General features: G+C 37.1%; 1 protein-coding gene across 1 annotated transcript in view; it reads left to right on the top strand.

Annotated features, from left to right (window-relative positions):
* IPO5 (importin 5) overlaps positions 1-15,219 on the top strand; it is a 39,740-nt gene extending 24,521 nt beyond the window's left edge. Inside the window, exons 14-26 of the mRNA XM_081045620.1 lie at positions 2,721-2,939; positions 4,003-4,086; positions 5,782-5,914; positions 6,049-6,170; positions 7,275-7,371; positions 8,467-8,639; positions 9,594-9,705; positions 9,791-9,846; positions 10,821-10,943; positions 11,847-12,066; positions 12,693-12,921; positions 14,297-14,438; positions 15,074-15,219. Coding sequence (XP_080901746.1) covers positions 2,721-2,939; positions 4,003-4,086; positions 5,782-5,914; positions 6,049-6,170; positions 7,275-7,371; positions 8,467-8,639; positions 9,594-9,705; positions 9,791-9,846; positions 10,821-10,943; positions 11,847-12,066; positions 12,693-12,921; positions 14,297-14,438; positions 15,074-15,160 — 1,797 coding nt within the window. The 3' untranslated portion in view covers positions 15,161-15,219. The remainder of the gene's footprint in view (positions 1-2,720; positions 2,940-4,002; positions 4,087-5,781; positions 5,915-6,048; positions 6,171-7,274; positions 7,372-8,466; positions 8,640-9,593; positions 9,706-9,790; positions 9,847-10,820; positions 10,944-11,846; positions 12,067-12,692; positions 12,922-14,296; positions 14,439-15,073) is intronic.
* The last annotated feature ends 8,268 nt before the right edge of the window (positions 15,220-23,487 follow it).

The following is a 23,487-nucleotide window of genomic DNA, read 5'->3' as shown; positions in this document are numbered from 1 at the left end:
CTTCCAGGACTTTTTTCCAAGTCAGGTTGTCCTTTCAATCTTAGCTGTGGAGTTGTGGAGACTGCTGTTCAGCTTCAAGTTGTTGTCCCTTCAGTCTTAGCTCTGGAGGGCGCAGCCCAGCTCCAGGTCCAGTTGCCATTGCTAGTTGCGGGGGGCACACCATCCCTTGTGGGAGTCGAACCAGCAACCTTGTGGTTGAGAGCCCACGCTCCAACCAACTGAGCCATCAGGAAGCTCAGTGGCAGCGCAACTCAAGGTGCCATGTTCAAGCTTGAGTTGCAGGGGTCACTGCCCACCATCCCTTGTGGGACTCGAGGAATCGAACTGGCAACCTTGTGGTTGAGAGCCCGCGCTCCAACCAACTGAGCCATCCAGGAAGCAGCTCAGCTCAAGGTGCTATGTTCAATCTTAGTTGCAGGGGTTGGAGCCCACCATCCCTTGCGGGATTCGAGGAGTTGAACCGGCAGCCTTGTGGTTGAGAGCGTACTGACCCATGTGGGAATCTAACTGGCAGCCTTCGAAGTTAGGAGCACGGAGCTCCAACAGCCTGAGCCACCAGGCCGGCCCCCAGTTTGAATTTTAAAAGATGAAAGAGAAGGAAGTAAAAATATTGACCATTCTTTTAATCTGGGTGACAGAAATAGAAGATGTGAAAAAGTGTATTCTTTTTGCTTTAAATATGTTGAGTTTTTAAAATAAGACCTGGTCATCTAAATAGAAGATGGTTTATGGTTGTAGCTTAAGTGAGAGACAACCTAAAAACAATTGAATGATATTAGTACAGCAGTATATGAGAGAAAGATGGAGGTGAGAAAGGCAAAGATTGAGGCCCAGTTGTCAAATATAATAAAAATAAATACAATAAAAATAAATCACTATTATGAAATGAATGAAAAAGGACATACACAATTAAAGCGTTTTTACTATTGTAGTCAACAGATATAAAAGCACTGTCAAATTGCTGTAAAAGTTTCTAACATTCAATTCCTATAACAGTTCATAAATTACACTTTGCATCTGACTGGTTTAAAGAAGAACAAGGAGGAAAATGAGATATAGTATCTCAGAAGGCAAAGAAAGGGGTTTGAGACAAAAGGATGAGTGTTAAGTGTCAGATGATAGCAGAATAGGAATATGATAAAAGGAACACGAGTGTATCTGAAGACAGGAAGAAGATGTGGACCCAAGTTGAAGGCAGGTTGGTTGGTTGGTTTGTTGGTTGGTTCGTTAAATCAGGAATAGATGGATGAAACATGATTTTACCAGTAGATTTGGATAGAGGTAAAGAGTGTATCCTCCTCCCGTTCCCCCAGAGGGACAAGGTGTGAGATACTTAAAGACTGAAAGAAGGAGTTGCTGAGATGGGATGGGAGGAGGATAAAGTATGTGAGCAAGAGTTGTGTGAAGAGAGGGTAGCCAAAGAAGAAGGACATTCCTTTGAGATCAGAGACAGGTCAAGAGTCAAGATATTAAATATGAAGTACATGCCGAGATGCAATAGAAGGGGATAACAATGTCTTAAAGGTGTGGTGAACTCATAGCACAAGGTGAGGAGCTCTGCTGAGAGGGGGTTGTAGATGATGAGAAGGAAGAAAATCAGGAGTAGTTACTACGTTAAATATTCATGTGAATCCACAAGGAATTATAAAATAATATTGCCAGGTGATAGCATGAGCCCAGCTGCAAATACCCAGTTAGTATTTGTCACTAGCCCAGTCCGAGAATACTGTAGGTCTTTGGTTGCAGGAGAAAGGGTGGCTCATCTGTTTTACCAAGACAGAAATGGGAGAAAGGGCAACAGTGTATCATTAGTTATATCTTCTGGGGAGAGTCAGATTAGAAGATAAAGGAATGGATCCAAAAGGGAATTTTCTCCATAACATAGTATGACAGCATAAAATATATAGTAAATAGTGGGAATAAATGAGGAAAGTGAGTAAGGGTAGGCATTAAGCTTGATAGATAGAAAATTATTGTTATTTTTTTTAAAGATTTTATTGGGGAAGGGGAACAGAACTTTATTGGGGAACAGTGTGTACTTCCACGGCTTATTTTTCCAACTCAAGTTGTTGTTCTTTCAGTCTTAGTTGTGGAGGGCGCAGCTCAGCTCCAGGTCCAGTTCCCGTTTTCTAGTTTCAGGGGGCGCAGCCCACCATCCCTTGCGGGAGTCAAACCGGCAACCTTGTGGTTGAGAGGACGCGCTGCAGCTAACTGAGCCATCCGGGAGCTCAGCGGCAGCTCAGCTCAAGGTGCCTTGTTCAATCTTAGTTGCAGGGGGCACAGCCCACCATCCCTTGCGGGACTCGAGGAGTTGAACCGGCAACCTTGTGGTTGAGAGCCCACTGGCCCATGTGGGAATCGAACCGGCAGCCTTCCGAGTTCGGAGCATGGAGCTCTAACTGCCTGAGCCACCGGGCCGGCCCCAAAAATTTTTAAAGGAGTCAAATTTGTGCTGAAGGACTTAGCTGTGCTTTGAGATAAAGCAAAAGTAAGGCATGTTAACTAGGTTAACAGAAGAGAAAGACGATCCCACATAAATAGTTCAATAGATTCTTAAATTTGCTCCAAAACCTAGTCTCCACTCCACTCTGGCTGCCGGAGAGTGGTCTCAGCTTGCTGTTTCAAAATAGTGTTTGGGAAAAGCCTTCAGGAACATGAAGGGAGTGTTTTTTCTCGTTTCTCATTTACATAATTTATTATGTGTGTCTTCCTTCTCCTAGTTGATTCAAAAAGGTACCAAGTTAGTTTTGGAACAAGTTGTGACATCTATCGCGTCAGTTGCAGATACTGCAGAGGAAAAATTTGTCCCCTACTATGACTTATTTATGCCATCACTAAAGCACATTGTTGAGAATGCAGTTCAAAAAGAACTGAGACTGCTCAGAGGAAAAACTATTGAATGCATCAGTCTCATTGGTCTGGCTGTTGGGAAGGAAAAAGTAAGTGATTTGTATAATGTTTGACTTACTGTATGTAATTTGGCTGTGGAGGCATTGAGGGTACAAGAGAGTTTTTTCTTTCTGATAAATGGTTTTCTGGATGCTTATTTTTTCCCATCATCTTACTGTCACATTACTCGTATTTCATATATAAATAAATTTTTGTCTTCATTTTTTCATTGTTAATATTAAGGTTTTTTTCTTAACTCAGTTATACTCTTGAAACCTCCCCCTTTCCCTAACATATGTACCGTCTATCTCTTGGGAGGCATGTGGAGTTCAAGATCCATATGTTTAGTTTCACCCATTTGAACGTGCCTGGAAACATTCCAGTTACTTTCCTGTTAATTTAAAATGCATTAAGTATCCTAAGAGAGATCTGTATACATATAGCTTTTCAGAAAATAATTAGCGAGGACCATTGGACATTGTTTTTCTTCCCAGCTAACAATATCTCAGCATTGTTAAAGCTAATCCAAAAGTCATCATTCCTCTGGTTCTCAGAACTAACATCATGGAACCTCTTAGTCTGGTCTCCAAAACCAGCATCACTATTAACTTATGAATTGTTTTCTGTGGGACACTGAGAACCTAACCAGTAAAACATTTTTATGTTCCATACTCTATATGTGGCGGTCAAGCTGTTTTTGAAACACTGCCTGCTTATCCGATGAAGATTGCCAGAACCACACAGAATTAAATGAAGATCATATAGTTATATGGAGCAGTTCAAAATTTTCTTTCTGGATTTTGATTGTCTTTTTACTGCTAGAAATACATAAATCATAGACCAGAACTTGATGTCATTAGAAATATCCTTATACTGCAGTTAATTTTGACCTTCACTGAGAAGTATGTTTTTCTAGAAAGCGCCCTAAGTCTATTGCAATATAGATGAAAATTTTTCAATATAATACTTTCATATGAGGCGTTATGACCCATGTAGGAAATGTGATAGATCTTTTGGGGAAGTTTTGTTATTACATGAGAAACAATAAGTACCTCTCTAATCTGATGTACACGAGAAATGTTGGTGTTGATTTTGCCAAATATTTTTTTCAAGTTCATGCAAGATGCGTCAGATGTGATGCAGCTATTGTTGAAGACCCAGACAGACTTCAGTGATATGGAAGATGACGACCCTCAGGTAAAGCAGCTGGCACACATTCACATTGACCCATTTGGGAGTTGTGGATAGTGCAAGGCTAAATGTACTAAAAAAAGAAATGAAGTAATAGGCTTTTGGAGATATTAACCCGTGGTTTTAGAGACATTCTTCACTGGTTTGACTACTTCTCATGACATTTTTCCTCATTTTGTTGTTGTGCTCCTTCTCTTCCAACTCTCAAGGTTTTGCCGCTCTTCAGGGTTCTCTCCTAGGCCCTCATCTCCTCACTCCCCTTGAGCAATGAGTGTCATTTACACACAATCATGGCTTCAGTTTTCTCTATATATTTGTGACTTCCAGATCTTTCTCTGAATTCAAGGTTCACTTATCCATTTACTCTAAACATCTCCATTTGGATGTCTCTTGGTCCTTTGAATGCTACATGATTTCCCTCTCCTGTCAAAAGAAATAAATACAGAAACCTAACAATTTTAGAACATGCTATGCTCTCTTCTCTCTGCCTATGAATAAACAAACATTTCTTTAACTTAGAAAGAACCCTCCCCCACTCAACCTGGCTAACTCCTCATATTTCACGTCCTGTAAAAGTTTCAATGGTGGGTACTTAGGACATTGTTGTAATAATTATAATAATCATCAATGTCTGTCCTAATCTTAACAGTATTCACAATGCCTAACATAAGACAGGCACTCAAATAATTGTTTAATTAAATTTTGACTTTACACAGCCACACTAAATTGTTTCCCATGCACTTAAAATTGTGGGGGGTTTTGTTTTTTAATTAGGGGGGAGTGTGTGCATGTAAGGTAGATACCCTGTTTCCCTGAAAATAAGACCTAGCCAGACAGTCAGCTCTAATGCGTCTTTTGGAGCAAAAATTAATATAAGACCCTTTATTATATTATGTTTATATTATTATATTATATTATTATATTGTACCCAGTCTTATAGTAAAATAAGACTGGGTCTTGTATTAATTTTTGCTCCAAAAGAAACATTAGAGCTGATTGTCTGGGGAAACACGGTATATAGAAATACATCTGGGAATAAAAATCACTTTCTGAGTTACAGAGATGATGAATTAGAACCAGATTCTCTGTGGGTAGTTTGCAGATAATTAAATATATATAAACACAGTAGGAGAAGAGGTGCCTTAAATAGACCCAGCCATTTACACAGAAAATTACTATAGCCAGGAGAAAGGGATGTTTTGTTTCTTGGGTATTAATAAATGTTTAATGAATGGAATACTAGGCAGTAGGGATACAAAGTAAGTCAAATAAAATATTTCTGCCTTCAAAAAAATTAGTGCCTAGGAGTTGATATGTTTAAGTGGGTTTTATTTATGTGATTCAGATGATTTTTTATATATATATATATATATATATATATATATATATATATATACACACACACACACACACACACACACACATATCTATATTACTTCTTGAAAGCAAAAAAAAATAGATACGGTCCTGGTCTTTTTCTTTTGCCTCACCTGCTGTCTGTATTTCAGTGTAGAAGTTCACAGTGATTTTGTTACTGTTTCTGAACATTTTAAGTGTGTGATCTGAGAAAATGTACTTATTAAAGTACCATGAATGTAAACTAAACAGTTTCTGTGAAATAGGAAAATGGCTTTCTTTATCATGTCTTATTTACCTATTGCTTTAAAATTAGTTTTAATTTAATTTTAATTTTTTCCTCAGATATCTTACATGATCTCAGCATGGGCCAGAATGTGCAAAATCCTTGGAAAAGAATTTCAGCAGTACCTTCCAGTGGTTATGGGCCCTTTGATGAAGACAGCTTCGATTAAGCCTGAAGTCGCCCTTTTAGATAGTAGGTGTCTTCTTGAACACAGCAGTTACAGAATTTATCTATAGCTTCTCGGCCTTTTGGCTAAGATCAAGTGTATAAAATTTCTCTCTTTGTTATTAATTTTAACGTGAATTTGTTTTCTTCCCTGTTAAAAGCCCAAGACATGGAGAATATGAGTGATGATGATGGTTGGGAATTTGTGAACCTTGGCGACCAGCAAAGTTTTGGTATTAAAACTGCAGGATTGGAAGAAAAGTCAACTGCTTGTCAGATGCTGGTAAGTGATAATAACTTTTAAACTTTGTTTTACAACTTCTTATAATACATTTGTGTACATTTGATAGGAGTGCTTTTCATAGATGCTAAAGAAATTATTTTGAAGAGCAGGAGTATGTTCTTCAAAAAACGTAGAAACCTTTTCACCCAACGTTTCTATTTCTGGATTTCCATCCTAGAGAAATTAAGTGGATAAAGCCTTTTATTATCAGTGCTGTTTCTAATAACAACAAAAAAAATGGCCTGAATGCCTGTGATTAGGAAGATGATCAATACAGTCCCTGGGAGTAATCCACAGCTGTTATAAATTCACACAGGGCAAGGAGTTTGTGTTTTGTGCTTAGTGTATATAGTAAATGGCCAAGGAGTAGTTTTTGAATGAATAAACGGAAATGTACTCATGATATTAAAAATAAAACCAGGATGATTTCAGTTGTGTAAATAAACGTGGTGATATGATTATCTCTTATGGTACTATGGGGGGGGTGTGTTTAAGTTCTTAGTTTTTCGTTGTTTTTCTTTATGAGGATGTTATAGACAGTGAGGGATATTTTTTAAAATATTTACTGCTTATAATTTGTAAACATTTGGATTAAAGTGTCTTTCAACTGGAGAGCAAATATAAATGTAACATCTTTAAACAAATCTTAATATAGTGGGAGAGAATAAAGAAACTATTTAAATAGTGATTTTTTTAAAAATACAAAATAACATAAGCCTGTTGGCTATAGATTTGCAAAGTGATATGCTACAATTAAGTTTTCAGGTTTTTTACATCTTTTTAGTTGTGATATATTTTTGTTTGAAATATTTTCAGGGTATTAAAACTTGTGCTAAATTCTCCCACACACAAGAAATAAAAAATACGTAGTGTTCCAGATTTTGAATGACAATATATACTATAGTCATTTAATGGGCCTTTCCCATTTTACTTTTTTTTTTCAGTAGTTAAAAAGACTAATTTGACAGTCCTACGTGCAACTTTAAATGTAATTGTAATCAGGATACAACATTCTGTGGTCCTTATGATTTTGCTGTTTGTAAAAAAAAAAATACCTGTAAGCTAACACGGATATTGAGTTTTTTTTCAATACTTTGGTTTCAGGTTTGCTATGCTAAGGAGTTAAAGGAAGGCTTTGTGGAATACACCGAACAGGTTGTCAAACTGATGGTCCCTTTACTGAAATTTTATTTCCACGATGATATCCTATACATTTTGAATGCAAAACGTGTCTAGTTTTAGTTAATTGTAGCTTGTTCAAGTATTATTAGACTTTGTGTTAACTGAACGGTGCTATCACCATTATTGTTTGTGTTTACACTATAGTTTCAAGTTACAAACTCGGTTCTTTGCATTTGCCTTTGTTTCCTTTGTGCCCAAAACATGAAAAAGAAAGTTATCATCCAGTTGACCATTTTCTGTGGACCACTGAAGGATTTTATTTTATTTTATTGACAAATATGTACAATTGTATATAGTTGTTTTCCCAAATTTTTTTTGACAATGTTAAGAAAGTAAGATCTTTTTTAAGAGATTAGAAATTCACTGATACTTAAGTTTCTGTAGTATGGAATCCTACATTTCAAATGTGGATAGCACCTTTGGGGAGAAACATCTTGGTAAATCTGCATGTTGAATATCTTCCTCCACAACATACTAGTAGTAGTAATTAATACTGTAGATACATGTTTATGCCTTTACACACACACACACACAATTTCATAGATGGATTAAAAAAGGACAGCTCCACGTAGAGCATAAACCCAAACCCAGATGTACCTGCCTCCAGATCCCCTTGTTGTAGTTTCTCATGCCATATCCAGCAGTGGTGTCCGTTACAGAAGACAGCTTTTGCCCAGAGACACTTCCCATGATGCAAGAGGACAAAGCAGAATTGTTTTTAAGAGGAAGTCTCCAGACATTATTTTACAAATGGTTTTAGATAGGGAGAAGTAACTTAATGTTTATTAAAAATGAAAAAGGCTAGTAGGCGAAGAGACCCAAGGGTCCCAGGTCTTTTCACAGTGATTTTTATGTTTTTGGGTTACATTAGAGACTCATGTTGTAGGTGACAGAAAACACAAGAGGTATATCTTATGGGCAGGGAGACTTCTATTTTTATACACACGTTATATTTAACACAAGTTCTTGGATAGCAGTCTTAGATAAACAGAAATTGGATAAACAAACGTTGCCTAGCACTCCTGTTAACTCTATGAGCACTTTAACATTTAAGTAAACAAAAAGATAGGACAGTCTTTTGAGGATAGTGATTACATTTCCTTAACAATAAAACGTGTTCGAGTGGCAGCAGCAGAATCCATGCCTCTTCTCTTGGAATGTGCAAGAGTTCGTGGTCCTGAGTATCTCACACAGATGTGGCATTTTATGTGTGATGCTCTAATCAAGGCCATTGGCACAGAACCAGATTCAGATGTCCTCTCAGAAATAATGCATTCTTTTGCAAAGGTAAATATTTGTCTCTTAAAGATATGTATAAAAGTGTGTGTTCATTTATTAGTCTTGCTAAATACGTTGGGGGATTTTTTGCTATAACAAATTTTTTTAAATAAAAACGTTCAGTTCTTTTTAATTTAATATTTTGTTGTCATATTTTTGTGTTTTAAGAGTAGTTTGTATTCCAGTCTTGATTAGTTTCTACCATCGTTTACCTATAATTCAACTTCAGAAGTTTGGGTATCATCTCCAACTCATGTCTAGTTTTCTGTTCTAGTCTCTCCTCTGTGTTTTTGTTCCCATTGCCTTACCTCTGTGCTGGTGAAATAGCCTGACTTGGTCTATTCCAGAAGTCGCTCTTTTCTTTTCCTCCCAGTTCATTCTCCTTTTCTCAAGCATTAACTTGCTCTTTATTTGAGTCACTCACCTTCACATATTCTTGGTCACCCCCCGATTGCTCACAGGTTACCCTGCAATTTGGTTTAAAAGTTCTTTAGCATCGTTATTTGTCCCCATTTACACTCCTGCAGTTCAAACTTTCTTCTGTTTTTCCGAAGAATGCATGCTTCCATACTTTTGCCCATGTCATCCCCTCTGCCTGTGATGCCATACCCGGGCAGACTTACCCTTTCTCCAGTGCTGTCGATATAGAGAGTGTGTATGTAGTAATTGAGCTCCTTAGAAGCTGCTTAGTCTGTTCCATCTTTGAATCCTCAGCACCTAGCATCACGCGTGGCACTTAAAATATGCCTAGGACAAGTTTAAAAGAAAAATGTTTTTAAAATTCTTCTCTTTAAAATACTGGCATGGTAACAAATACAAACCAAGAGTATCTACTCATTTAATCATTACTCTTCCAGGGTAATGAGTTGTGTTAATTTTTCTCATGTGATTCTTAAGTTTTTCTTTCGACTCTTAAAAACCTATAAATCTTAGGGTTGCTTTCTTTCTTCAACTTCATTTTAGTGCGTTGAAGTAATGGGAGATGGATGCCTTAACAATGAACACTTTGAGGAATTGGGAGGTATCCTGAAAGCTAAACTTGAAGAACATTTTAAAAATCAAGAATTACGGCAAGGTAAGTTTGTTTTATGCTTTTATTTCTGAATGTAATCGACCTTTTGGCAGCCATTTAAAAGGACGTTTATTTGGGTGTGTTTTAGTTAAAAGACAAGATGAAGACTATGATGAACAGGTGGAAGAGTCGCTCCAGGACGAGGTAATTTCCCTTCAGAACTTAGTCACAGGACCCCGCGTCTGGAAGACTTGTAATGCCTGGTTCATCTAGCGGTCGTTTGGACGCGATTATTAGTCCGTTTTAGCAGAAGGATTGCACATGTACTTGTCCTTCAGTTAGAGAGTCAGTAATTTGAAATTAGTGTTCGTTTTGTTGCAACGCCTCATACATAAAAGTACTTTGGAGTTCACCTAGCATTTTTGTTACACACTCCTCACAGCTGTTTGTAGTTAGTGCTTTCACTCTTTTAAAGATTCTTGGACTCAAATTCAGATAGATGTTAAGGGACTGCATAAAGCCACACACAGCTGAGGACCTAGGACTGAGGGCCAGACCTTCCTGTAATAGCTCTTTCTAGTGGGCAACAGAATAGTGCAGATTTACTTCTAATAAGTAGTGCACAGGCAGTGGTTAGTAGAATTCTTCTTCACCTTGGTACTGTCCTCATCAGACCACTTGACGCCATCAAACATATTTCAGCTGTGTATTAGGGCTCCAGAATATGTGGCATGTGGCCACCCTGGGCCCACGCTGACTTGTGCAGGTCACCCCAGTTGTCTGCAGGTGCTCGCACTGCCACCAAAGTTGTGCACAGGGAGAAGGGGGGAGTAACCGATACTGCGTCTCCCCATAGTGCCGCTCTAAAATTAGAACACTTTGTTTCAGAACTTTGAAATTGGGGATAATTTTTCAGTCATACATTTTTTTAATTATATACCAAGAAAAATCTGCAGTAAGTGCAGTACTTGGCGCACACCTTATCTTTCCATAGGTAGGTGAGAGACATGACACCCAATCATTGAGGTAACTGCAGTCTTTGGATTATTGCTATGACCTTAAGAAAGTGATGAGAAATTTAATTTTCCACATTTCTTAGATTTTTAAAAAATAAATGTTACTGTTAATAATAGTGAATATACTTTTAATACCGTATGGGTGTGTTTGTTTTGTTCTAGGATGATAATGATATTTATATTCTGACCAAAGTGTCAGACATTTTACACTCAATATTCAGTAGCTACAAGGAAAAGGTGTTACCATGGTTTGAACAACTGCTTCCATTAATTGTCAACCTAATCGTAAGTGTTGTCTCTCTTTGACAGTTATTTTAGATAATCGAGTAATTCTTTCATTGCAGCATTTGAAAGTGTACAGTTTCAAGTTAAAATGGATCTTAGAAATCAGAGTTTTTTACTGTGCGTCTTTAATTTGATCGAGTTTATTGCCCTCACTTGATGTTTTCTCACTTGATAATATGCTTAAAGTTGGCTAATTGGGTTTTCCATAGTTCAGTTAAATCATAATACGTTCTAAAGACATACAAGTGATTTTTCATTATTTTAGATTATGTTTGCCCTGCTAAATTAGTAAATGAAAATAGTGATTATAGTTTTTTGCAGTGGACCCTAGAGAATTTAGTTACAATTCTTGTTCTGTACAACCAGTAATTATAGATTCTGGATGGTGACCTTATGTGTTGTTTTTTAAAATATATTCTAAATTAAAAGTAGTTGTCAGATGTTTCTCTTTTTTTTGGCTTTCTATTTTGTATTTTATTTTATTTAGTAGTGTAGGCCATTTTTAAAAGATTTAGGCACATAAGACATAGTCTCTTGAATCAATAATATAAAAGAAGATCTTCGCAGCTTTTATTATTGTTGGTGTTTTTTAAATACAGCATTACCATTATCTTTTTTATAAAGTAAGTATGTGTACACTGCTACTATTGTCAGTTCTTCCTGGTACGTGGTAATGGCAGATTGTGGAATTCCGTAACAGTTCACACAAGTCTCTCAAACCTATACTTATGTAAATCTATGAAGTACTTTGAGGATTGTTACACACAAGAAGTGATTGTTACTAGTTGTTTTTCCTTGTGTCTGTCAGGAATATCTATGTAAGCAGTCTGTAGTGAATATTTATTTCTTTACATTCTTTATGTACACTAGTATTCAAATCTTAAAAGAGCATCTCTTTTGTAGTGTCCGCATAGACCATGGCCAGACAGACAGTGGGGATTGTGCATCTTTGATGATGTTATAGAACACTGTAGTCCAGCCTCATTTAAATATGCAGAATATTTCTTAAGGCCAATGCTCCAATATGTATGTGACAACAGCCCAGAAGTCAGGCAAGCAGCTGCGTATGGCCTGGGAGTCATGGCACAGTATGGTGGAGATAACTATCGTCCTTTTTGTACAGGTACTGATGTTTATTTGGTTACATACATTTCCTTCCAGGCATCCCTTTTGTCCCTATTGCATTCTCTCTTCCACACGCCAAACATCTACCTATTTCTGCTTTATTCTCTTTTCCTTTTTCAAACACTCCATCTGTGGCACGTAGGAATTTATCATCTTTATTTTCATAGAAATGGAAATGAAATCTGAGTGGAATCAGAACTGAATCAGAGCCTCCCTACCCCCGTCTTCCAGGGTGCAGTTCATTTTGGGTTGGGGGAGGTATATTACAGCCCTAACATAGGACGTTTAAAACATACCGGGGTTCCTGTAAGTTAAGCACAGGAATATTAGGTAACTAGGTGGCTTTTAAAACGTAAGCACCCTGAGGTGATCAGGAGGGCAAATCTGGAGGCTACTAATTTCTTGGGGTCTCTAAGTCAGTAGCCTGCTAGTGTTCGTAACTCTGCTGGGACAGTCTCCCTTTCATTACTGGTCTGTGATTCTGTAGCCAAGAAGACAAAACATTCTTTACACTTTAACATTTCTTCACCAGAACCCGTAATTGAACCAAAGGTAAAAGAAATATTTGTTTACTTGCATGAAAATGTGAGCTTTAACTGGCCTTTTCCCAAATGCTTATTTTAGAAGCACTTCCCCTGCTGGTAAGAGTTATTCAGTCCGCCGATTCTAAGACCAAAGAAAATGTCAATGCTACAGAGAACTGCATCTCAGCAGTAGGGAAAATTATGAAGTTCAAGCCCGACTGTGTGAACGTGGAAGAAGTCCTACCGCATTGGTTGTCTTGGCTTCCACTACATGAAGATAAAGAAGAAGCGGTTCAGACTTTCAGTTATCTGTGTGACCTGATTGAAAGGTAAGAACAAGGGTCTACCTTTCCTTCCCTTCACAGGAAACGGTGCTTCCTGAGCCCCGCCCTCAGGTGCACAGCTTTGCAACAGAGCTCTCGCCATAACTCATGTTGAGAAACCACACCACGGTTAAGATTGCTTCATAATCTGGTTTGGGTTGTTCCTTATGGAATTAAATTCAATGGGTGAGGCATTGCAGAACAATGTTTTAAGAAGCTTTCCTTCTAATGTTTTATCTCCCATCTATATATTTATTTAGCTTTAGGTTTTTTGGTTTTTGTTTTTTTATTTCAGTTTTACTGAGACATAATTGACATTATCATTTATTAGAATGAGATTGAAGTACATTGTTAATACCATTATTTTGCCCTCTGAAATCCTGGCGTTTTTCTTTGGATTCGGGAACCAGTGGTGCAGAGAAGTATAGCAGACAGGCAGTCAAGTTCTGGCCCTGGGCCCTGCATCGTTATTGTTTTGTGCCCAGGAGGAAATATAAGAATCGCAACAACCTGGAGGGTGTAGAAGCTATCAGATCAAAGATGTGTTCTTTGGTGGTCTGTTTTTCTAAGTCCAAGTTCCTCTAAGTATTAGTCAGATCTGGGCCCTGTCACTCTTAATTACTTGCTTTTAGTTCATGAATTAATTGAAGGGCTATAACCATTCTTGTCCTGGAGTTTGTAGACATGGACCAGTGGGCGTATTCCTTATGCCTGTAAGTTCGCATTCACACAAATAGTGTGTTTGAGTCTTCCCAATGAGAACATCATTCAGGAATATAACAGCCATCCTGGAGACTACACACTCCTTGCCTGCTTCTGTCTCTGAAGGGACCAGTTCTCCATCATGCTGTTTGATAATCACCCTCAGAAATGACTACTCTAGAATTCTGGTTAAATCCACTCTTACATTTCTTTTCATTAAACTTGCCTGGAGGTTGTTTACTGGCTTATTCTTGAAATGCTCAAATATCATTTTGAACTTCATGTTTATTTTAGGAACCATTTTGCAGTATCTAAATGAAACTTGTGTTAGGCTGTTATTCTTGTTAATATCTTGTTTGTTTGTTTTTTAATAAGTTACATTATTTTTAAAGCACTAAGGGCATTCTATTGTTTGGCTCTTAAAACAGCTTTGAGAGTGAGCCAAGTATTTTTTCTAATTTATATGGGAAGAAACTGAAGAGCTAATAGGTAAAATTAACTGGTTTTCCTCCTACTGAATTTTTAAAAGGCAGTTGATTTTAGTGAATGCATAATCACTTTATAAAAATCTTATAACAAAAGTAAGTGTTGGAGGGAGAGTGTAGGAAACTATGAGTGCTTGAGTGATTTCTCCTTATGATTTTTATTTATAATGGTTTTCTTCTCTTTCTTTTGTCAGTAATCACCCAATTGTTCTTGGCCCAAACAATACCAATCTGCCCAAAATATTCAGTATAATTGCAGAAGGAGAAATGCATGAGGCAATTAAACATGAAGATCCTTGTGCCAAACGTCTGGCTAATGTAGTTCGCCAAGTACAGGTAAGCTGATATATTTAAATTAGGAAAGGGAAATAAAACTGTTGTTTGTTTTTTGTGGCTTTTCCCCCCCATATTCTTCTTTATTAGAAGGGAATAGAAATCTAATGTGCTAAGGATATTTTATTTTTATATTCTCTTGTCTCCAAGCCTCAACATGACTATACTTAGTATAATTTATATATGTTCTCATTATTTATTAGAACTAAAACCTTTGTCTTAAATTTGAGACATTTTGAATCTTCTGACTGGTGCTTAGCACAACTCATTATGTATAAATTTGCATATTTGAAGAAAATAGATGCACCTGGTCTCAATAAATAAGAATATTGTGCTATAAACATTGTGTTCTGAATGGTTTTTACTCCCTAAGTTCCTGTGTTGATTACTTGAATGTGTCGGCTATCTAATATAGCTTTATCAGTGCAAAAATGAAGAAAACGTACTGTAAATGCAATAAACTTGGAAGAAATTAACAGATTTCTTGCTTTTACAGTGATCCTCATCAAACTAATCTACTTGGAAAGAAAGTATTTTGGCTTCATTACCATCTAACTAACAATGATTATTAAAATACTTTCAAATGACCATTTCACCGAATCTAAATCTGTGAAACTGTTTTTTCTGTTTTTCCCTAGACTTCTGGAGGGTTGTGGACTGAATGCATAGCACAGCTCAGTCCTGAACAGCAAGCGGCCATCCAGGAGCTCCTGAACTTTGCTTGAAGGGCCTTACTACCATCACCAGAAAACTAACTACAAATAAACGTTTACCCTTTCGTTTAGGTTTCGTTGTTTGTTTTTGAGCAAAAGAGAACGGTAGAGTTGTGTGTAGGCCATTCTTCTCCAAAGCCACTACAGCAGGAAGAGAAGCACTGGGTTTCAGAATGGTGTTTCAATGGATTTTATCAGACCACTGAAGAAGTTCCCTACAGTAGCACTGAAGAGTATTTTTCTATTGGTATATCCCACCATGTGAAGGTGAAAAGGAAATGAAATTAATTTTTCTCATTAGACATAAGGAAATTTAAGACAAAACAGCTTTAAGATTTGTTACTCAAAATAGACGTGTGTTAAAACAAATTGCTGTACACCTAGTGTTAATTCTATTAATTGGAGTGTGAGTTTTTTTTGTAGGGTAGAAGGAAGCCTACCCAGCAAACTAGTAGATCCAAAAATTGAAAAAAAGCTGAAGACAAAATACAAGCATGATGTCATATTTGATGTCACTTTCGGTTGTTTTACCCAGAAGGCTTATGTGGTGACTTAGTTTGGAAAGCTTTTCAGCTTCCAGCCCTTGAATGTGAAGTGTCGTTGGCATGTCTGGCAGTAGTCTCATTCACTCCTCAATAAACAACATTGAAATACAAAAAAAGTTGGTGTAAAAATTCCATACTGTCTGGCTTGGATTCATTTAATGTTTTTAATATAAAAATAATCTAATATTTTTTTAAAGTAATAACTATGGCTCTGAATGTTTTCTTCCCCTAGTATTTTCCTTGTGCAATTCAAATTTGAAAGCATCTAGTTTTTACCATCTTTCACCTTAATTTAAGCTAAGTTATGATACACCTACTCGGTTCACCATTGGTGTCCTTTTAAAACTAGGATTGTTCTGGTTAAATAAAAAAGATTTGGCTTAGTATTTTCATTGCAAATTGTAATTGCTATACAGTCACACGCAACTTTTAATTTTATGAGAAGTATTATGGCTAAAATTATTTTCTGTTAAATTCAGTACAATGTGTGAATGTTTTTTTTTTTTTTTAATGTATTAACCTCATAGCAGTAAATGACTTGCTGTTGTTTCTTTAAGTAATTTTTCTAAGGGGTCTTAATAGATTTCTGTTGAAACGTCAGTGTTAACGTTTTTATAGTTTGTACTAAATTTAACCGTGATATAAAAAATGAATTTTATGCCTAGATCAGAATTTAAAATTAAAGGTTTTTTTCTTTAAATGATTTGCATTACTTTATTAAAACTAAATCTGAAATGGAATAGAAAGTAGAGTGCATCATATTAAGATGGTTCACCTGGTAGCAAATATATTTTCAGTTTTCAGCACACCATTAGCCCAGAAGTTTCAGTGTGTGGCAGAACAACAGGCTGAATGACTTCACTATCTCAGTTGTTGTTTTCAGTAGGTACCTCTTTGACTCTTTTAATGTGTGGGGGGTAATATTTGGAGCTTTTTTACACCCTGTAGTCTCGTTGGTGTCAGGACAGCCCCTTGCTGCTTTCTTACATAGAGTTTGAAAAGTCAGTCATGTACTGATGCCAATCAACTGGAGCAATTTAGTTTTTGTTTTTAATTTAATTTATTACAGCACTTAAACAAAACGTTAAAATGTTTTAACACCTGCCTAAGTTCATGTAGAAGTGTGATTGGAAGATGGCTATGTGTTTTGGAGAATCTAGTGTTTGCAAAATACAATATATACTAAGCACTTATGGGTAAGAACCTCCTGGTTTCCAGTTTAAACATTAATGGGAAAGTCAGAAGATATATGAGTAAAAAGGGTCTAACATCCCTGAAAGAAGTAAATGGACAAAAACATCAACCAGTCACAGACTGACTACACCCTTGATAGAAGTAGAAAAACAAGTAATTGGAGTTGAGTCCAGTTAATCGGGAGGTTCGTATTAAAGGCTGTTGATTTGAAATCCAGGGCTCATCACATTGTAGTATGTTATTCCATGAACTAACAATTTTTTAAAATTATTTGGGGAAACATTTTTTAATACTTTTATTTTGTCTACACGACGAAAATTTATTTTTCCTGTTGTACCAAATTTAGTGGCCTGATGTATGTCAGCCAGTAATGATATATTTATGAATCCAAGTTATTCCTGGAGGATAAAGATGTATGTGTGTCTTACATTTTCTGGGTGTTCTGTAACAAAGGATTAAGTCACATGCGCAAGTGTTAGAAATTTTTAGCATAACTCATTTGGAATATTTTTTAATGCTGTGAATTTAAAAAAAAGTGAAATTGTCTTAAAGCTAATTTGACACTTCTGTAATGGGCAGCAACTATCAATTCTGGAAACAACCATCAGTAAATACATAAGGAAATAAACATTCTTGATGCACCTGATCTTATAATGGTGATGCATATTCACAGTACTTGAAACATGACATTTTTGTGCGTGAACGATTGCCTATTCACAGTTAAAGCGATCTGAAAGGCTAAGGAGCTAGCTAAAAGTTTTACTTGAATTAGTACTACTTCATTCTCCCTACAGGTTTTTGCATCAGTTCTGGTTCTTATCATATTCTGTAGAAATCACTTTCCTCCTCTGCCTCAAAGCAGTAATAGCCAAAACTTTGCCACCTCTCATTTTCAGTCCTAAAAGTATGAATACCACTGTTTAGAAGACAGTGAATTATCTGTAAGGAGTAGGCTTTTGGATTTTTATTTCCAATATTTGAGCTTCTAAATGGATGGGAAGGGGGATGGTTAAAACTCTCTTGGACTGACTTACCCTTTATTTCCCACATCTATAATCCTGACAGTCATTCTCTAGACAATATTTGGGCTTATTATTTCTACATAGTATTTATGTACTTGGATGAATGAATACCAATACTTTAAAGATAAATTATAGCTCAATTATTTCTAAAAAGTCCAAAAGTAGTGCAATATGGTTTTTATGTAAAACCACAAAATTTGTTTTTAAAATTCTAGTTAAGGCAGCAGAGCACAATTCTGAAATACATTCTTTAATAATTTTGGGTCTTTCATTGTATGTTTCTTTTGATCAACATTGTATGAAACATTCAAAGAAACATTGAAATGTTTCATACATTCAAAGAAACATTGTATGTTTCTTTGTAGTTAAATTTTTGTCCTCTTGACTAACATTCAAATTGTAATGGGAATGGAGACTAGTACCATTTACTATGTATTAGAAATGAGTTCCTCTTCTTCCTAGAAGTTTCATGGCAAGTGGGTAAAAAATGTAAGTTTTGGATTGCAGCCTGACAACATCCTGTGGCATTAAGATACATCTTGAAAGATGGCGTTGACTAGTTAAGACCAGAGGTCAGCAAACTTTAAGGGACTATAAAATATTTTTACTTCTATAGGGCTTCGCAGGACTTAGGGCCTGTCACTACTTAGCTGCCATTCTAAGCACAAAAGCAGCTGAGGGCAATGCTACACAAATGGGTGTACCTGGGTCCCATTAAACTCCAAAAATAAGTGGCTATAGTTTGCTGATTCCTGGTTAAAACTGTTGACTGCTTGGGTTCAAAATTCTCACTGTATTATTGACACTTTGGACAAATTCACCTCTGTGCCTTAGTTGCCTTCTCTGTAAAATGGGAATAATAGTACACACATAGCCCTGACTGCTTATTAGTCTGGGCCTTTGGTGAGCTCTTTAACCTCTGCCTCAGTACTCATAAAACTGTTCAACATTATCTGCCACACAGGTGGGTTGTGAGGGTTGAGGTGTAGTATGTGTATTTAATGTATAGAAACAACCTAGGACAGTGCCTGGCCACGCAGGTTTGCTACTATGAGTATATGTTTGAAGATAAAATTAAATTTGGAAACTATCTGTTCATACAACTGGTTAGCTGTCATAGATTCCATGGAAAATGGAAGCAGAAGAGCCAAGAAGAATCCACTCAAGAATTTATTAAGCTATGTAACCAGAACCACGAGAGCTTATGCGTAAGTGCTGAGCAAAACACGTGGTCTGCTTTCAGGTAGGGGACACGTAATATAATTACATAGCAAGGAAAAGTAGAGGGTGCAGAGTGTATAACTGAAAGAAATCGGGGAAATAATGTGAATAGGATGTGTACTTAGGGGCCTCCATGTAGGTGTTCTAGCAAGCTGCACGGAAACTAAAACTAGGCCCACTCCCGGTCATTGAAAAACCCTCCCCAAGGTGATGCTTTCTATCCAGCCTTTCCACCACTGTTGGGATTGTCCTGGAGCTGTGTTACAGATGGCCCAGAGTGGGGAGCCTGGGACCCCACAGTGTGCGGAGGGTATTGCTATTAAGTCATGGTTAGGTTGACAGTGAACAAAGAATGCACCAAGTTATCTAGCCCATTTAGAAACTTGGCCCCAACGCCCAAATGCAGTTACCCTTATGTTTCACCATTTCTAGAAACCTAGTGGGGTAGGTGGTCTTATTTTTATGTTTCTGTTTGTCCCTGCTGGGTGTGGCTGCCACTTAGCACTTAATTTCATATTCCTGGATTTTCTCAAAACACTTCCTCTTAGCTTCCGCTGACACATTTTATGTAGTTTTAAACATTTTGCCTTTAAAATAAAAGCCCCCTTTGATCAGGAGATAGTGAAAGAGTATTTACAGGGTTATGACCCTGTTGCATTTTCTGATTAAAAAATAATATTTAAAGTTTATTATTAAAGAGAAAAGATAGTTTGGCCCATCACTTTTAGTGTTCATGAATTGGGTCTCACTGAAAAGGATACTACTGTAATTGATCAATAAGGCTTAAGAAATTCACATTGTAGCTCGTGTTTCAAGAAGACGTAAAAATAACAAATGTGGAGACATAATGGAGTGAAATAACCGTTTCTTTAAAGCAATGCCTGACTTGAATAACAATAGTGATTCTGAGGAGGAAAAAGGTTGCATTTGAGAACGCTAACCTGCCTTTCTGATTTGCAGTAGGGATCACCTCTCCCCTCCTGAGATAGAAACCTCTAGGTCTCTGTCACCAGCGGCAATGAGTCAGGAGCTGTATGCTGGCCTTCACCATGAAGTGACCGTGCTTTCCCAGCCTGTCCAACTCCAAGAAGCCATCTGAAGGGCAACAAAGCTGAAGAGACTGGCAGCGGGGCCTGATGCCATCCCGGCATTCAACTCATCACCACCTCTTACAGCCCCAAATCCCTTCCCACCTGATAAGGTAGCCACAGTCCCACAGGCTTCCTGCTGTTTTGAAAATAGTTTCTTGACTTGCAGGTAAGGAACTGTTTCCCTTTGTCCTAGCATCTGCTTTAGTGTACCAGGAGAGCATTTGCTTCTTGCCTGGACCTGTTTTCATTGCAAATGCCCTATCTTGGCCTTTATTTGAGCTATCTAGAATAGATTACATTATTTCTACATAGTTTCTTTTGGCTGCTCCAACGGCTTCCTCTGACTTGTATGTGGAAGAGAGTTCTGGTGACACTTCAATGGAATAATGTAACCAAAGTGTCCAGGAGAACATGGATAGTGGCTGTTACTGTGACAGCTATACCCAGGCCCTGAGGATTGGCCCCAATTGTTCAAACATTCCATGAACCAACCAAGATTGAAAACCTATTGATAATGTGAGCTTCCTTCCTCTGAACTCATATGAACATTTTGTTTGAAATATTTTATTTATGAGAAGACCCTTATGAGACGTATTCTCTCAAACATCTCTCAAATGTCAGGGGTAAGTGGATTTGAGACCCAAATTCTAGAGTCTTAATTTTTAATTATTTAATTTACTCTTTATACAAAGGGTCACTTGCACCTGGTTCAAAATTCAAAATTTATCAAACTCAGTGAAAAGTCTCTTCCCACACTCAGACATACCCATCCAGTTCCCCTTGTGAAAGAAGAATTCACAGACTTGGTCTCAACAAAACCTTTTTGCCTGATGTAATTCAAATTGTCCTTCTGGAAGGAAATTAGCACTCCCAATGAAATGTGTGCGTGTCTTTCTAGTGGATATGAGTCAGGTTAAAAACTATGCTGAGAAACTTTCCATATACGTAGTAACCCAGCCCGAATTCTTTAACCAGACATTTGAGTTATTTTTTTTTAATAACTCAACAGTGATTATTCTAATTTTTTTTGCCTCTGCTACTGTGTTTCCCCGAAAATAAGACCTAGCTGGATCATTAGCTCTAATGCGTCTTTTGGAGCAAAAATTAATATAAGTAAAATAAGACTGGGTCTTATATTAATTTTTGCTCCAAAAGACGCATTAGAGCTAATGGGGGAAACAAGATTTGAATGAAACCTTTGAAATTGGCCTGCTTGAGGCCTGTATCCCTGCAGTAAATTTATAATAGCATTCCAACCTAACAAAAGAATTGTCTTAAAAGGATTTTTTTAAACATCCTCCCCAGAAGGATAGATTATCTATTCTTAGGCATCCTTCCAGGGTTATAAATATTCAAATGGATTTTTGGAATAAAACTTACATCATTTTGGCTGGGAATTAATTCTCATTATTCAACTGTGTCAAAGATGGAGGGTAAAGCTCTTTTGCCCTTCAAATGACAATATATGAATTGATCTGATTAATACTGGTTTTCAAAATGTTAAAACTAGGTCATATTGATTTAGAACCTCGTTTCATCTTAAACTAAGTGGCATCAAGCTAAATATCCTTTTATTACTAAATTAGCATTAAAAGTTCCACTCTCATTTGGGAGTATATTTTTAAGTATGTGTTTTCATAAAATAATTATATTTACTAGCGTGTGTTTTAATTACTTTTACAAATGTAATAACATTGTTCTGGTTTTAGTATATTTATTTTTGTGGTTGCCTGCTATTTATAGCAAAAAAATGATACAGATGTTTCATTTGTCGTAATGATTTAAAAATTATTTTGAAGCACTTTAAAAAAAAAGTCAGTGATTGATTTTTTAAAAAATGTAATGTAAACAAAGACAATTGCTGTGAGGTGTGACAAAAATCATTCAGATGGTACTCATGATTGAAGTCTAGAAAAGAGTTTTTCTTGGCTGAAGTTTGCAAAGCAATCATAGGTTCAAGAAGTTTTGTTTTACCTGTTACGAGAAATACAATGCAATGTTTATTCTGTCACTTTAGATGAACAAAACTCAGCAAGAATGTGGCTCAGCCAACAAGACGCTTGTAAACACGAACCAGACAAAGACAACAGAACTGTACAGGTTTGTGGTTTTTTAAAAACTTTTTATTTTAAAATAATTTCCAATTTACAAGAAAATATAAAAATAGTTCAAAAAACTCCCATATATCTTTTATCCAGATTCATTAGCTTTAATATATTGTGATATTTACTGTATCTTCTAAATCACTTGAGAGTGACAAAGATCCTCTCCTTGACCAGGCTCTCATGAAGATCCCTGAGCTTTTCTTCATCTCAACTTTCAGACTTCCATGCTCGTCTCTGCATTTCCAATTTTAGCAAGAATCCTGCCGAGTCAGTTTAGCCACTCAATATCTGATCCGTTTCCTCATCATTCACCATCTCCCAAGTGATGTCTGATCACCCTGGCCTGCCTTCGGCAAGAATCCAGTTAGGTTGGTACAGCCAGAATCCCCCCTCACCCCTGAGGTTTCCTTCAGTAATTTCCCATCCAGATCCTCACCCTGCTCTTCGGGTATAACTCCCACTTGACCTTCTTGTACTTAAAATTGAGCAAACCTCACTATAAAGCCCTGTTGCAGTGTTATACCTATTGCAACAAAGTCTGCCCTACCTGCAAGTGTCATGAATAATTTTTTCCATAACAACTTGCAGAATCACAACTCTTCATTCCTTAATAATTCATCCTATAGCTAGCTCTTAAGACATGTCCTGATATAGCCACAGTATAATCACGATCAGGAAATTTAACATTACTACACTACACTATAATGTCCATATTGAAACTTCACCAGCTGTGCTGATTATTTACTTACTGTCTCAGCTCCAAGCTTCCCTGTCTCTGCTCTGTGACAGTGGGGTTAGGACTTCGCTTAAGTGCATTTACTGGATTTCCCTGCCAGCTGGCTTGTTTGAATCCTACAAATCGTAGGCCCTGCTGGGAGATGTGAAAAGGAGAGAAGGGACATCATTTTGTTTCCAGCTTCTGGTGGCATACCTCAAGTAGCCGAAGAAAGTTACAACTTCAGACAGCTTCTCAGCATTAGCCACACCTTGAGCTGCCACTCTCACCCCAGAAGTCTAGCACCAGCCTTATGGGGACCCTCTGCTGAGCTCTGGTCCTGGCAATCCCAGCTTTCCCTTTTGTTCCCCTAGCCCTAGGGTGGTCGCTTCTTCCCAGAGTATTATCTCTGTTATTTCAGCCCTAGGTTGGTTAGCTCTTTGTGA

Source organism: Rhinolophus hipposideros, assembly GCF_964194185.1.
Source record: "Rhinolophus hipposideros genome assembly, chromosome: 4".
Taxonomy (NCBI): Eukaryota; Metazoa; Chordata; class Mammalia; order Chiroptera; family Rhinolophidae; genus Rhinolophus; species Rhinolophus hipposideros.
The sequence above is the reverse complement of the archived record's forward strand: the minus strand, read 5'-3'. Positions and strand labels throughout refer to the sequence as shown.